Consider the following 15133-nt stretch of genomic DNA (forward strand, 5'->3'; position numbering starts at 1 on the left):
GATTACTGTTCTTAATTATTCACCCCCCACCCTGCCTCTGAGAACTCTCCAGTGGGCAGAAAAGGTATCACGGAAAAGCAGAGAAGCAGGCTGAAGTTTGGACTGGTTTTGGAAGTAGGTATGATGCAAACTCTCTTTTCTAGCTAAAAGTGACCCTTGAAGGGCGTGTGTGGAAAGGCCAGATTCAGCTACTCCATAAGATGGGAATGTGAGCCACTCTATTTGGATATTACAAGATATCCCAAACTGGAGGACATTGGGGGCCAGCATATGGCAGACACCAGCCCTGAGCACTGAGGATGTAGTAAGCAGGAGTGGGCCCAGAAGATAAGAAGGGGAAGGGCACTCAGTAAGGATCAGACACTTCCGTAAGGTTTGGAGGCTGGGAGGCAGGACTGGAATCCCTCATTCCCACCAATGACCAACATGTCAAGTCATTTTTGAGGGTCTGGCTCAAGAAAGCAGAATTACCTTGCCCTGGCCTAGCCCAGCTGCCAAACACATCCACTGTGAGCCAGATGCTTAGAATGACTTGGGTCAAGAAGACCTGGAGAGGGACCTGCAAGAGGCTTCCTGGGTGGGGGGTAAAGCCTGAGCCCTGAATCATCCTTCTGACATTTACAAAGTCCTTAACCAGCACTGGCCCCACCGCTGCTCCCTGGTTTCCTGCCCTGAGTGCCACAAAGGACCAGGAAATAGTGGGGGGGGGGGGGCAGTGAGCAGTACAAAGACAAGAGGGAAGACGAAAGAAGTAGAACTTCATGACTAATAAAATCTTTACACCTAATTTTTTAGAAGGAAATTGAATTCTGGTGGGGAAAGCAGGCACCACGGTCAGTGAGGCCGGAATAAAAATTTACCTGGAACCTACAGAAGGGAAAGAGGCTGCATTCATTTGGAAGGGACAAAGTCCATGGTAACTGCGCACAGATGCTGGGTCCCCTAAGTGACTCCATAATGCGGCCTAACACCTGGTCCCTAACATTCTCAGCAGCCACTATGAAGGTTGGACAAAAGGAGGCTTTCACTGCCCTGCCTCAGTTGGGCTTCCCTCAGTATCTGGTGTGCCCAGGGTCCTAATCCAGCCATGTTTGATATGAGGTTGGGGGTGGAGGTGATGGGGCAAGTCTTTCAGCTGTTACTTTTCCAGGTTTTAGGCAGCCTGGGGCACCTCTGGTCATTTAATGAAGGACTGGGCTCAAATGAGGTATAAATCAGGAACTGAAGACTTACTGGGCTGCACCGGGTCCAGAGCAGGACATTCCGCATGGGCCCAGCACAGCCTAGCAGGCCGGCCTTCCAGGGCTCAGCCCATGGTCTTTCCCGGGTCCCAGCCCAGAAAAGCGGAGGCTTTCTCCTGCGTTTGGAAGACTGACTCAACCCCTCTTCCTCCTAGCTCTCCTAAAGGCCGGGAGACCTCAGGAAGTGTCCTCATTCTGCTGCCTTCAACCCCGAGGCGCCTAGCCCCAGGCCTCCCCCGGAGGTCCAGAGAAACCCCGGGCGCCTCCATGCTCTCGGCCTCACCCAAGCGGAGGCCCCTTCATCGCCCCACAGCTCCACTCGGCCCGGGAGGGACGGCCCTTCCCCGCAACCGGCTCAGCGGCTCGCAGGTTCGGGCTAGTCTGGGGCGGGGACTGGGAGCGTCTGAAAGTGGTGAGGAGGGCGGGGACGCGGGCCTCTCTTTAAAGGCCCGGGACCTGAGGCGCCTCGATACCGGCCGGCGACCCCGAAAAGCGCGCCCCATCCGGCTCCCTTCGCCTAAGCCGCCGGGGCTGCCATGGGCCGCTACCGCATCCGCGTGGCCACCGGGGCCGCATTCTTCGCCGGGTCGCACGACCGCGTGCAGCTGTGGCTGGTCGGGGCGCGCGGGGAGACGGAGCTGGAGCTGCAAATGTTGCCGGCGCGGGGCCAGGTCAGCGGGCGGAGCGGCGACAGACCCCGGCCGGGACGCGGGAGGCCGGCAAGGGGCGGGATCCGAGGGCGAAACGACTGCGGAACCGTGCCTGCTGGGACTTCCAGGTGTTGGGACGCCCGGGCGGCTGGGCCAGGAGAGGATCGGGAGCCAGGACCCGGGCTGAGCGCATACCCCTTCTCCCTTCCCGCCGGCCCTGGTCCTCGCAGCCTCCAACTCCTTCTCCAAATGACCCCAGGCCAGTGTCAATATAGGATCAGAAGTCAAGTGGGACGCTCCTAGGAATGAGGGAGCGGGGAGAGCTCAGTTAAAGGACCGATGAAGGTGCTGATACTCAGACATCAATTCAAGACACTGCGGGCCACGCGCCACGCTCCCTCTTCCTCCCGGTGCGATGGGGCGTCAGACACACCGCGCAGATGTCCGGAGGAGGGAACGAGGGAGGCTGTCTTTGGAGGCCTTGTCAACGGAGGCTCCACAAAGGTCCCCTCCTCTCCTGTCCCCACCGCACCTCTGACCCCCCAACCCCACCCCCGGCAGGCAAAACGGCCTCTCCTGGGACCCTGCTACTAAGTCTCCGGGTTCTGGTCCCACAGGAGGAGGAGTTTGAGCATGACATTCCCGAGGACTTGGGACCACTGCAGTTCGTGAAGCTGCGCAAACACCACTCCCTGGTGGACAACGCGTGGTTCTGCGACCACATCACGGTGCAGGGCCCTGTAGCCTTCCAGGAGGCCACCTTCCCGTGCTACCGCTGGGTGCAGGCCGACAGCGTGCTGTGCCTGCCCGAGGGCACCGGTGAGGGGCAGTGTCGGGAGAGGGGATGCAGGGCCTGGGGAACTGCTGGGGAAGGGGTGGGGGAGGGCTGCGGAAGGTCAGAGGGCCTTGATGAAAGTGAGTGTTCAGCAGGTTAAGTGTGGAGAAGACAGGACCTTGGAAAAAAGTTATAAAGTACCAAATTTATACACAGAATAAAAAAGGCTGCAAGTGGGGCTGGACAGGGACGTAAGTGATGGGCAGATCCCACCCTCCAAGAAGATGAGGACACGGGATGGGAGCCGCAGCAATGATGGGAAACAGGAACAAGTTAGGGCAGGGACAAGTTAGGGCAGGGCAGGTAAGGGTAGCACATGGAGTAGGGGATGGGGGTGACCCCTAAGAGGAGGCAGCTAAGGGAAACAGTAAGCAATATGACTTGGAGAGCTGATTTGGTTGGGAAAACATGGAAGAAAACCACGAGGGAGAGGGTGCACACTGACAGGTGGGTGGGAATGAATGAGGACAGCAAATACATAATTTGTTACCGTGGGAAATAAGTAAGAAAGATGATTACAGAGGCAAATGAGGGCAAGGGCAATTAAGGATGGAAACACGAAATACATCACTTTGAGACAGGTGAGTATAAATGCAGATAAGAACAGGAACAAGTTGATAATATAGACTCTGATGGTAAATCTCAGAAGAGTGAAGTCAGGGAAAGAAAGCAAACAGCTGTTCCTAAAGCCTTTTGAGGACGGTTGAGGTGTGGTAGGTGAGGTTCAGGAGATGAGAAATTAACCAAAGCAATATATAGTAGAAAATAGGTATGGGCATATGAGTGATTGAGATTTTATCACCTTTTTTTTTTTTTTTTGGCCACGCCGCATGGCTCGTGGGATCTTAGTTCCCTGACCAGGGATTGAACCTGTGCCCCCCCCCCCCCCCAACACAGTGGAAGCACAGAGTCTTAACCACTGGACCACCAGGGAATTCCCAAGATTTTATCACCTTACTTAAGGTGATTTTTTCCAACCATAGATACTGATGAAATAGGATCAGGTGGGGAAAGACGAGTTAAGGGACAAGAAAGGGTGTCAAACATGAGATTGTTGTCTCAAGACAAGAGACGAGGGTTGAGATTAGCAAAACCCAGAGTGCAAAGTTGGCAATGATTAAGATAAATGTGTCCCAGGAATCAATGGAGTGAGGCAAGGCCAGAGATAAAAGCAACAGAGCTTGACTGAACACATGGCCTATGATGGCGAAAAGGAAGATGAGGACGAGCAGAGGAGAGCACAGGACCACACAAACCGTGGCCAATTGTCTTAATGTCTCCCCAGCCCGCCTGGCAGGAAACAACGCATTGGATGTGTTCCAGAAACATCGAGAGAAGGAACTGAAAGAAAGACGTCAGATATACTGGTGACCACCCACCTACAGGGCCTCTCAGTGGTACCCCCTGTCACTGACCTGGACACCCTCCCTGAAGCCTTGTCCCCATCTCCTAGCTGGGCCACATGGAAGGAAGGGTTACCCCTGACAATAGCTGCGGGCTGTGAGGACGATCTACCTGCCAATATGAGATTCCACGAGGAAAAGAGGCTGGACTTTGAGGGGACACTGAAGGCAGGGTAAGAACAGGCCTGGAGCTCAGAGTGGGGAAAGGGCTGGGAGATGCAAAAACGGTGGTCAATGGTGAGCGGCTGAGGGATTGGCAAATGGGTTCATGGCTCGATTCCTGTCCTAGGGCTCTGGAGATGGTCCTCAAACATGTTTACACCCTCCTGAGCTCCTGGAACTGCTTTGAGGATTTTGATCACATCTTCTGGGGCCAGAAGAATACCCTGGCTGGTCAGTGGTTCCCCAGGTCTCTATAACCCCTTGCTGGCCCCTTTTGATGACCCGACCTTCACACTCCACAGCCCCTCAGGAGACCTCCCAGATGAGAATATATTGTGCTGGGTCATTTCTCAGAGGCCCCAGATGAAAAGGCAGGGGCTGGATATGGGATGGTCACGTGCCTGGATCACTGGGGTAGGGCCTGGAGGAGGGACATCCCGGCTGTGTAAACATCCTCCTCCTACACTCCACCCCGACCCCACAGAGAAGGTTCGCCAGCGCTGGCAGGACGATGAATTGTTTGGCTACCAGTTCCTCAATGGCACCAATCCCATGCTGTTGAGACGCTGCACCTCTCTGCCCTCCCGGCTAGTGCTGCCCTCGGGGATGGAGGAGCTACGGACCCAGCTGGAGAAAGAACTCCTGGTACCCCTCCCACCCTGTGTTGTTCTCTCCTTGGCGGTGTGGCCAGAAGTAGTGAAGGGCAGGGACCAAAGATGAGTCAAGGAAGGGAGGCTGTGGTAACCTACAGCCCCTTGGTCCAGACTCCAGTGCTAGAAAAACCTAGAGGTGATACAGTATGTAGGGAAAATTATGAGAGGCTCCCGGTGTAGAGGGGAAACAGGGTAGATTCCCAGGGTGCAGATGGGGCCAGAGGTGTCAGCAGGGACAATGACATTCCCTGGCTGACGTCAGTGCTCTGGACAGCAGTGTTCATGGGCAGGGAGAAGGGTAGAAAATATGCCATCAGATGGGGAGAAATGCGGGGGTTACTTGGGTTTGGAAGAGGTGAGCTACATGTGAGGAGGACGAGCGAGGCAGGATGTGAGCATGCCGTGTGCATGTGCACATGTGCGCTGGACTCTGCGGCAGGGCTGGGCAGGGGAGCCTCTGTGGATTACCTGGCAGAGAAGGTGAGTTTTAGGGAGTGAAAGAGCATTTGCTGAGCTGGTGACAGCTAAACACAAGGTGTTCAGATCATCGAGGGATAGTGGGAAGAGACCTGGCCATCTCGACAAGGGGACAGCTTGCACACGGGACTGAGCAGGCCTGGTTCTAAAATCAGATCTGCCACCACACATCCCTGGGCAAGATGTCTACCCTCACTAGGCTGTTTCTTCACTTAACATGAGAGGAATTGGGCCAGATGCTCTGGTTCTGCCGATAGGACTCTGCAACCGACATAGGATGATGGCAAGAATTCAGATAAAGGTCTTGAATGTCTTCCCCCTTTGCCCTGGCCCTCTCGGGTTAGACTTCGAACTCTAACGATGGATACATTCCTCCTTTCCCCAGAACAGTTCCCTGTTTGAGGCTGATTTCATTCTCCTGGATGGAATTCCAGCCAATGTGATCCGAGGAGAGAAGCAGTACCTGGCTGCCCCCCTCGTCATGCTGAAGATGGACACCAGTGGGAAGCTGCTACCCATGGTCATCCAGGTGGGGCGCCCTCGGCATCCACCTCCCAACACTGCTTTCTGTTCACCTCCACCTCTGCTCCCAAGGAACCAGCCCCCTGGCTCTTGACTCCCAAACCCCATCCTCACACAGTGAGATATGTTCTCGTGTCACTCCACTTAAAGCCTGGTTTCTCCTGACTCACCCAACTGGCAGGACTTGTTCAAGAGTCATAATGGCCTTTTGGAGTTCTCGTCCTATACCCGATGGTTCTCCAACTTTATTGTGTATCAGAATCACCTAGACAGCTTGTTAAAACACAGCTTGCTGGGTCCCAGCATGAGACTTTCCAATTCAGTAGGTCTGGGATGGGGACTGAGAATTTGCAGTTCTAACAAGTTCCAAAGTGATGCGGATGCCGCTAGCTTGGGAACACACTCTGAGAATCGCTATTTAATCTCTCAGTCCCCTCTCTTTTCTCCCACTGGTCTCAATAGTTAGTTAACAAATACTGTCAATTATCTCCCACACCCAGCTTCCCCTTCCATCCCCCACCATAACTCAGACCCCCATCACGTTTCTCCCAGACCACTGCCGGGATCTCCTCCCTGGACTCCCTGCTTCAGACTCCCCTGCATTCAACCTGACGACCATGGTGCTCGCACAGTGCCACAGCTAGTGAGAGGCAGGGTGGGAGGGGCCTCATTCCTCCTCCTGGATTATACCTCCTGGACGCGATAATCGTACTTACTCATCTGTTTCCCCAAGACTGCTGGCCATAATGTCACACATAAAGTGGGAGTTCAATGAAGGCTTAATTTCTCTTTTTCCCAGATCCAGCCTCCCAGCCCCAGCTCTCCGACCCCACCACTGTTCCTGCCCTCAGATCCTCCACTTGCCTGGCTCCTGGCAAAGTCCTGGGTCCGAAATTCAGATTTCCAACTGCACCAGCTCCAATATCATCTGCTGAACACCCACCTGCTGGCTGAGGTCATTGCTGTGGCCACCATGAGGTGCCTCCCGGGGCTGCACCCGGTCTTCAAGGTACAACCTCTACCCTCCATGTCCCCCTTCACTCAGACCCTAGAGAAAGGAAACAGCCCAGTATCAAATGATATTGCAGCAGCAAAACAAAATTTTTATCACTCTGGGAAAGAAAGAGGTGAGAACAGAAGGAAGACTGCATCAATATTTTGAGACTTGTGTTTTAGTTAGGTCAAGTCACTTAAGGTTTCTTCAGGACATATTACTAAGGAAACCCTCTGAAATTCTCAGAGATCTGACAATCTAGCAATGGGCCTAGAGTACAGCCGGAATATTGCTAGTAAAACAAAAGCCTTGATCCTGCCTTAGGAGATTGACGATTTAGCCAGAATGACAAGTGGTGCCCATAAGAACTACCCAGAGAACAACAGCTGGATCTAGAATCTGAAACCACAAGAGACAGCGATAAACACTAGAGTACTGATGGAGTATGTTCCACCCCAACTGAGTTTGCTAAGTAGGAGCAGGTCAAGAGGCAAGGAGAGCGGCACAGCAGAATCAGAATTGGGGAAGGGAGGGAATAGTAGCTGCGGCAAGCCTGGATATCAGACCGGAGACAGAAAGGTCAGAGGTCTAAGCTCCTGCAACACCCAGAAGCCCAAGGGTGGGTATTGCAGACTGACCTAGAAATCCTGTCATTTTATGAAAGAGTGAGCTCAGCATCTACTGCTCGGCAGAAGGCAGTGACATAAGGCTTGTGCTTGAGTAAAAACGTCCTCAAAATCTTGATGACACTTTAGATATAGGGAACAAGACAGAGAAGGGATGAAACTGATAGAAGCTTATGAACCAGAGCAATTGTCAGAAACAGGGAAGCCAGGAGAGAAGCCAGTTGGGAAGCAAAAATGAGGTTCAGTTTGAGGTACAGGGAGTCATAAATGTTGGTAGGACATGCAGGTGAGCACCTGGCAAGGAGAACGACTGAACTGTGTTTCAGCCGGGGGCCCCGCCCGACCCCCAAGCCTGGCCAGCAGTAGCTGTGGCCTCTCCGAGTCTGGGGTGACACAGACAAGATGGAGACCAGTGTGATGAGCAGCATCTTGGATTTTACTGATCTCACGGTGCTCCTGCACCACCGTCTCCTGCTCACCCTGAAGAGGCTAAGCCTCTAGGCACACTGAAAATCCCCCTTTACGAGTTCAGCCCTCTGCCCAACTATCTCCATTCCCACAGCGACGTCATGGCAAACAGCTGCATCGTAATCAGTACACGCAGGAGAGCCAGGCCAGCAATGTCCCAGAGGTGACCTGCACAGGCTCTGGATTCGGACTGCCGGGGTCTGAAGCCTGAATCCTGACCTCTGTGCTTCCCAGACGTGAGCTCAGTGTCCTCAGGTCTAAATGGGGATGACAGGCGGCCCATCGTGGGGTTGCTGAAGGCTGAAACGACCTAAGAGTGTGACACAGGCTAAAAGCTAGAAAAAATTAGTTCTTGCAATGATTTGTTAAGAGTTGTTTGTCCCAAGGTATCTCTGCTCCTCATGTGGACTTTGGGCTTTCCATGACACTCAGCACCTTTCATGAACTTTGTGAAAAGTTGCAGCCCAATGTGAGCTGCTTTGACCTCCTGGCACCAGAGTTATCTCTGCCTCACACCCTGTGTCCACCAACAACTCAGATAAATACCAATGCTACGTGAAACCTGTACATAAACTGGGTGTAAATGAAGACAAAATAGTCTGAGATAAAAAGAAATGCATGTGAGGATGAGATAGCCGTTTTTAATAGCTAGGGAAAAGCCATTTCTTGAAAAGCTATAAAATATAGACGGGACCTCACTGCCTAATTGGGGGTGGGGGGAGATTTGACGATAGTCGCTCTGCTGCTTACATATGTGGCTCAGTATGGCTCCTCTATCTCCCTAAGGGAACCCACCCCCCAAAAAACCAACAGTGAAGCGACCAGCGGGTGGAGGCATGGCTTTGGTAATGAGTAGAGAGGCTAATTTAAGCTGTGAGGTCGTAAGTGACAGAGTATAAAAGCAAATTAAAAGGGGCTGATTCTCAAAGGCCACCTACACCCCAGGTGGAAATCATAAAGATAAGCGATAACAGCTAGTATCTAAGGGCTTCTGTGTGGACTAAAAACTCTTCATACATCACTCACATAAGCATCACCGCAGCCTCCTGAGACAAAAGACCCTATTATCACCCGCTGTTGACAGAGGAGGGGCTAGACAGGAGATAGACAGGTCAACACTTAGAAGGTCTGGTACCTCGGATGAGTATCAAAGTGAGTGCTGAAGTGTAGAGTGAAACCCAGGTCAGTCTGGCTCCAGAGCCTGACTCACAGGGGCGAAAAGATCACAAGAGTGAGTGATCACAGAAGCAGGAAGAGAGGAGCCTGTCAAGGGAGGAAAGCATCAAGAGTAGGCACCATGCTGCCTACAAGGAAGGACCCAAGCATGTCCTCCATAAACCACCCCCTCTAATCTCCCCCATCCCAGCTCCTGATTCCACACATCCGCTACACGATGGAAATCAACACCCGGGCACGGACCCAACTCCTCCCAGACGGAGGTATATTTGATAAGGTAAGGAGGGGATGGGGCATGGGGCTGCCTCACCGTCTGACTCTCTACAATTTCCTGCCACTTTCAAGATCCCAGACCAACCTGGGTGAATGTCCTGACCCTTAAACCCATGAGCCTGTCCCTTTATATCTATGTCTCTAAATGTGAAAATGCCACACCTGAACCCCTTATATACTGTGTGCTGGCTTCCTCCTCAAGGCCTCGCATCTCTCTTGTCCCAGGCAGTGAGCACCGGTGGAGGGGGCCACGTGCACTTGCTCCGCCGGGCCCTGGCTCAGCTGACCTACTGCTCCCTCTGTCCTCCCAACAATCTGGCTGACCGCGGCCTGCTGGGAACCCCGGGTGCTCTCTATGCCTGCGATGCTTTACGGCTCTGGGAGATCACTGCCCGGTGGGTGAGACGGGGAGCCGAGAAATGCGGCAGGGGAGAGGGCGAGTGGGGCTCTGGCCTGAGGTCAGCATGGGGCAAAAGGAACCTGAAAACAAGAAGGTCCAGACAAGAGGAGCAAAGGACTGGATCCTGGGGAGAGATGAGGAAGCGTGAGTCAGTGCGTACGGCCTGAGAAGGAGAAGGCTGGGGACAGAGAACCTACGTTGGGAAAGCTGTGGACTGGGAGGCTGAGGGATCTGGAAAAATCAGGGGTTTTGTCAGGGAGAATGGCTGTCAACCATGTATAGGGATCCCAGAACTAATGACCCACGTGTCCTTCCTCTCTAGACTAGTTTGTAGAAAGAGTTGGGAATGACCCAAAAGGCAGGTCTTGAAGACTCTATACTCAGACATATTGAGAGTCAGCTGGGCAGAGACCATGGAAAAGTGCAGGGGTCAAAGGCCGAAGCTTTCTCCTCTCAAGGAGCTCACCTCCCTTCTCCCCTGGGCAGCTACGTGGAGGGGATCATCCACCTTTTCTACCGCGGGGATGACGTCGTGAGAGGGGACCCTGAGCTGCAGGCCTGGTGTCGGGAGATCACTGAGGTGGGGCTGTGCCAGGCCCAGAACCGAGGTGAGAGCCCTCCCCGGGGACAGGAGCTCCTTGGACACTCTGCCCAAGCAGAGTCTGGGTTCAGGACCCCAACCCCTCATGCCACCCCCTCTCCCTCCACACGTCAAACATCTGAATCCCATTCCCACCTCCTAAGACTCAGGACAATTCTAGATACCCCAGGATCATCCTCCGCAGAGACCCTGGCCATCAACCTTTACTTCCACCCCATCCCCTAACCTGCCACAGCATGTGACGCCACAGGGCCAGAACCTGAGCCAGCAAGGGATCTGCCCAGGCCCTGCTGGGGCTCACATTCTCTCCTCATGCTTGTCTATTCCTACTTGAGGATATAAATGGGAAGATTCTTCCACCAAAGCCCTTCTGTTCTCCCTCTTCTCCTCCTGCTTGCTACTGTCCAGCACACGCATAGAAAGTCCAGGCCTACTGCACACTGACCACAGTGCAAGGTCATTTCCAGATGCAAACACAATGCTCTGCGCGCTTTGGCTCAACCCTGAACTCGGTGCCCTGCCCCTTGAGGCTCACATTTCTTTGGCCAATCCAGCCTCTCCCCACCGCTGCTAGGATCCAGCCACCGTCTTTAGCACCCCACCTGCATTCTAACCTCTGGGGAAGAAACAGCCTTTCTTGAGCTCTTCCTAGATTCCTCCTCCTCTTTCTCTCACACGTGGGTCAGCCTGGACTCTGCTCCAAATTGTCCTTGCATCCCCGCCCCTCATACTTTGCACCAACATCTCTGCCTCTGTGGGACAACTACGAACATTTGCTGGGGAGCCGCTATGGCCGGCCTCTGAGGGTGCCGTGAGCAGTAACACAACACCCGCCCTCTGGAGGGAGCGTCTCCCTAGGGAATCTGTGTCTGCACCACCCCCCTTCCAGGACCAAACTTTCTCTAGTACATCTCGGTATGTCCCTTGGGCTCCACGTGCTACCAGGAGACCCCTCCTCTCCCTGGCCATCTTTTCCCCAACCAGTATCTACATTTGGAAAATGAAAATAAACATCCACATGTGAACTTTAACCTCCACTAAGTGCCTCTCATTCTCTCTTCCTCCACTGTCCTTCAGTTCTCATAGCTCACCTTCGCCTCACTTTCCCAACAGACTCTTTGGAGAAAGTGTGCTAAAAACGGCCTGAGATTAGCAGTCAGGAACCCGAGTTCAAGATCAGCCTCTGCCTTCTCCCAATTATGCAGTCCTGACAAGCAGTTTAATCTCTCTGGTCTTTGGTTTTTGTTTTTTTTTTTTTAATCTACAAAAGGGAAGTGATTATATTTGTTCCACTTAACTGACAGGATTTCTGGGTCTCTGAACCCCCCACCTCCACTGTGAATTGAATGGCCTGACATAATCTTTGCGGAAAGCCTCTCTTGGCTATGACCCTATAAATCTATGACTTCCCTTATCCTTCACATTATAATTCAGACACTTGTAATTCCCTACCTGGGAATAGGAGGAAGCATCCCTAAATTCTCAACCACTTTTTGAGGCAGAGGATTTCTGATCACTCAGAACTTTTCAGCCCCCAACCCTTCCAAAATAACAATACTTATTATTTATTGAGAACTTGTTCCACACCAGGTGATTATCTCATTTATAAAATAGGTATCATCTACACTTTACAGGTCAATAGGTTGAGGTTCAGAGACGTTAAGTAATTGACCTAAGGTAACCCAAATATATTACTTGAATCTGAATTGAAATCCATGTCTGATGCAAATATATTTGAATAAATGAACTAAACAAACAACAATCAATTCCAAAACGTAGACATCCCAAGTCTTCGGCCTTCATTTCTCTCTTCTCAGACTGTAGCCTCTAAATCCTGTTTCTTTCCTGCCCAGGTTTCCCCATCTCCTTCCAGTCCCAGAATCAACTCTGCCATTTCCTTACCATGTGTGTCTTCACGTGCACTGCTCAGCATGGGGCCATCAACCAGGGCCAGGTATGGAGAGCTGAAAGCCCAGGTCCTTGAAGGCAAGTGTCTGGACCTTGGGATGCCCAAGGGAGAGATGCGGGTTCAAATCCTAAGTACCAGGATCCTAGGGTTGCAGTTTCTTCCCCCAGCTGGACTGGTATGCCTGGGTCCCTAATGCACCATGCACAATGCGGATGCCCCCACCTACCACCAAGGAAGATGTGACAGTGGCCACAGTGATGGGCTCACTACCTGATGTCCGACAGGCCTGTCTTCAAATGGTCGTCACATGGCATCTGGGGCGCCGCCAGCCAGACATGGTAAGAGAGGACCCTGGGGAAAGGGAAATGACAGTTGGAAGGTAAACATAAGAGTGAAGGGCTAGGCTCTAGGTGTGTCTGACTCAAAACTGACTGATCCTTTGTTCTTTCTTAGGTGCCTCTCGGGCATCACAAAGAAAAGTATTTCTCAGACCCCAAGGCCAAGTCTGTACTAAACCAATTCCAAACAGATCTGGAAAACTTGGAAAGGGAGATTACAGCCCGGAATGAGCAACTTGACCTGCCCTATGAATACCTAAAGCCCAGCCTCATTGAGAACAGCATCACTATCTGAGCTCTGGGACACCCCCACCGGGAAGACTGCAGATCAGCTCTGGGACTGACAGTTCCATACTGAGTTTCATGGTTTCCTAGCCTCTGCTGCAGAGGCTCTATTTCCTCCCCCAATTAAACCCCCTACATCTGCATCCCATGAGCCCAAGGGCCTTTACTTTTCTGTAAAGGGCCTGATAATATGTTAGGCTTTGTAGACCACACAGTCTGTCACAGTAACTCAGCTCTCCTATTGTAGCACGGAAGCAGCCACAGGCACCGTGTAAATGAATGCTGTGTTCCAATAAAACTTTATTTACGGAGAGTGAAATATGAACTTCCTGTGTCACAAAACATCCTCCTTTCGGTCTAGTCAACCATTTTAAAATGCAAAAACACACAACAAAACCCTGTGCTTCGCTACAGGGATGTGCACAGGCTACAGGCTGGATCTGGCCCTGGATTTGGGGCAGTACCTGCACAACGGTACCCTGCCGTAGCCTGAGGCACTGACCTTACTTGCAAAACATCCAGAGAATGGTGGGGTGGGTGGGGAGGGTGAGGAAGATTTCTTGGAGAAATCGACTACCTCAACTAATTCTCCTTTCCCAGGAGCTTGACTTCATGCCTGTCCAACTTAAAAATTCCTGACTCTTCTTTGGCAACTTTCTCTCCACCCCTGTGTCTCCTATTCACACACCTACCCCAAAAGTCCCTGAATGAGAATGGTGCCCCTAAGGCAAAATAAAAACTTTCACCCCCAAATGGCTTCCTTCCAAACAGTCTCAAACAAAAGAGACACGAGGGCTTCCCTGGTGGCGCAGTGGTTGAGAGTCCGCCTGCCGATGCAGGGGACGCGGGCTCGTGCCCCGGTCCGGGAAGATCCCACATGCCGCGGAGCGGCTGGGCCCGTGAGCCATGGCCGCTGAGCCTGCGCGTCCGGAGCCTGTGCTCCGCAACGGGAGAGGCCGCAACAGTGAGAGGCCCGCGTACCGCAAAAAAAAAAAAAAAAAAGACACGAAATAATGTCTCAAGGCCACTATCCCAGGCTCTTCAGTACTCTGGGGTCTCTAAGTGTTTCCCAGGTTCCAAGTTCTCTTTCACGACCCTTTTAAGAACAATCTGCACAAAATAAATGGAAAAATACCACAAAGTTATGCTAACCACTGACAGTATTTGTCTGGTTCTGGGGTCTTGGGATCAAAGTGACCCCTCTCAATTACGCTATGACCACTGTCCTCACTAGAATGGGTACAACATACTCAGTGCAAAACTGTGTTCTTCAAACACCACTATTTCCCTGAATAATTATTACAAATCTGTTTTTCACCAGTGAGGTATACAAACTCTTTCTTTGGAGGGTATGATCCATTCATATTTTTAAAATCTTGTACTCTACCTTGTTCAAAGGACCTATGATCAGCTTCCTTGGTTTACGGTAGGGAAGAAAACTGACATTCGTGTGTACTTATTCCTTTCTCCAGCACATTTGGCAGGGCCACTCACCTTAACAGCTTGTTCATTGAATCTGCTTTCCTTGGACTTTTCCTAACGCCCATATTTTTCCTGGATTTGGCAACCACAACTCTTCAGTATTTCGTGTTTGGTAACAAAACGTTACTTAAGTATATCCAATGCCAAGAACCCTCAGCAATTTTAAAGCGTTCTAGCCAGAACAGCACGCTTGGGCTCGGGAAGGGGCTCTATGTCTTCTTTTACTGTGTCAGAGTGTCTATTTTAAAGGGTAGGGATGAGTAGAGAGGAGGTAGAGGCGTTCTCTCTCGGTGTAAATCTCTATGTCTCACTTACCACGTCTCCATCACAGGATACCACCCGAGACTAAGGTATCTGAGAGAAAAATGACATAATTTCAATCCTCGGCTGCTGAGAGCGCATCGCCAAGGTTACCAGGAGCTCCGCCAGAGATAAAAGCTTTCCTGAGGCCGGGCTACCATTTCTTCCTCGTCACGTGACTTGCCAGACTTGGTCACATGATATACTGGCTCCTCCCATTCCAAACTGGAGAGGGGGGAAATCCAAGAAACCGGAGAACTTTGCTCCTGCAATACTCGCATCCCAGCTACATATGGGTCAATAAGGGATTCCCGAGGGGCCGCTACGATTTCAGAAAC

General features: G+C 52.0%; 1 protein-coding gene across 5 annotated transcripts; it reads left to right on the forward strand.

Moving 5' to 3' along the window:
• The first annotated feature begins 1704 nt into the window (after nt 1-1704).
• Nucleotides 1705-13338, forward strand: ALOX12 (arachidonate 12-lipoxygenase, 12S type). 5 transcript variants are annotated; one of them, XM_027130194.1, is made up of 14 exons: nt 1705-1912; nt 2509-2710; nt 4012-4093; nt 4180-4302; nt 4419-4522; nt 4776-4936; nt 5807-5950; nt 6743-6952; nt 9398-9484; nt 9706-9875; nt 10367-10488; nt 12335-12435; nt 12558-12728; nt 12844-13338. In XM_027130194.1, exons 1-14 carry the CDS (start codon nt 1778-1780, stop codon nt 13021-13023), a joined length of 1992 nt encoding a protein of 663 aa, XP_026985995.1. In that variant the 5' UTR covers nt 1705-1777; the 3' UTR covers nt 13024-13338. The 5 variants fall into 5 exon arrangements, 4 of the variants coding, with proteins under 4 accessions (XP_026985995.1, XP_026985994.1, XP_026985992.1 ...); XM_027130193.1 differs by having other exon boundaries at nt 1795-1912; nt 2122-2710; XM_027130191.1 differs by having other exon boundaries at nt 1797-2710.
• Nucleotides 13339-15133: the final 1795 nt, after the last annotated feature.

The sequence above is a fragment of the Aethalodelphis obliquidens genome, unplaced genomic scaffold (assembly GCF_003676395.1).
Source record: "Aethalodelphis obliquidens isolate GAN/ISIS:26980383/991018 unplaced genomic scaffold, ASM367639v1 scaffold38, whole genome shotgun sequence".
NCBI classification, from domain to species: domain Eukaryota; kingdom Metazoa; phylum Chordata; class Mammalia; order Artiodactyla; family Delphinidae; genus Aethalodelphis; species Aethalodelphis obliquidens.

Coding starts and splice junctions, on each gene's coding strand:
- ALOX12 (XM_027130193.1), top strand. CDS start 2,332: ATGTCCGGAGGAGGGAACGAGGGAGGCTGTCTTTGGAGGCCTTGTCAA. Junction 4,937..5,806: donor AGCTGGAGAAAGAACTCCTG/GTACCCCTCCCA, acceptor TCCTTTCCCCAG/AACAGTTCCCTGTTTGAGGC. Junction 6,953..9,397: donor GGCTGCACCCGGTCTTCAAG/GTACAACCTCTA, acceptor CCCCCATCCCAG/CTCCTGATTCCACACATCCG.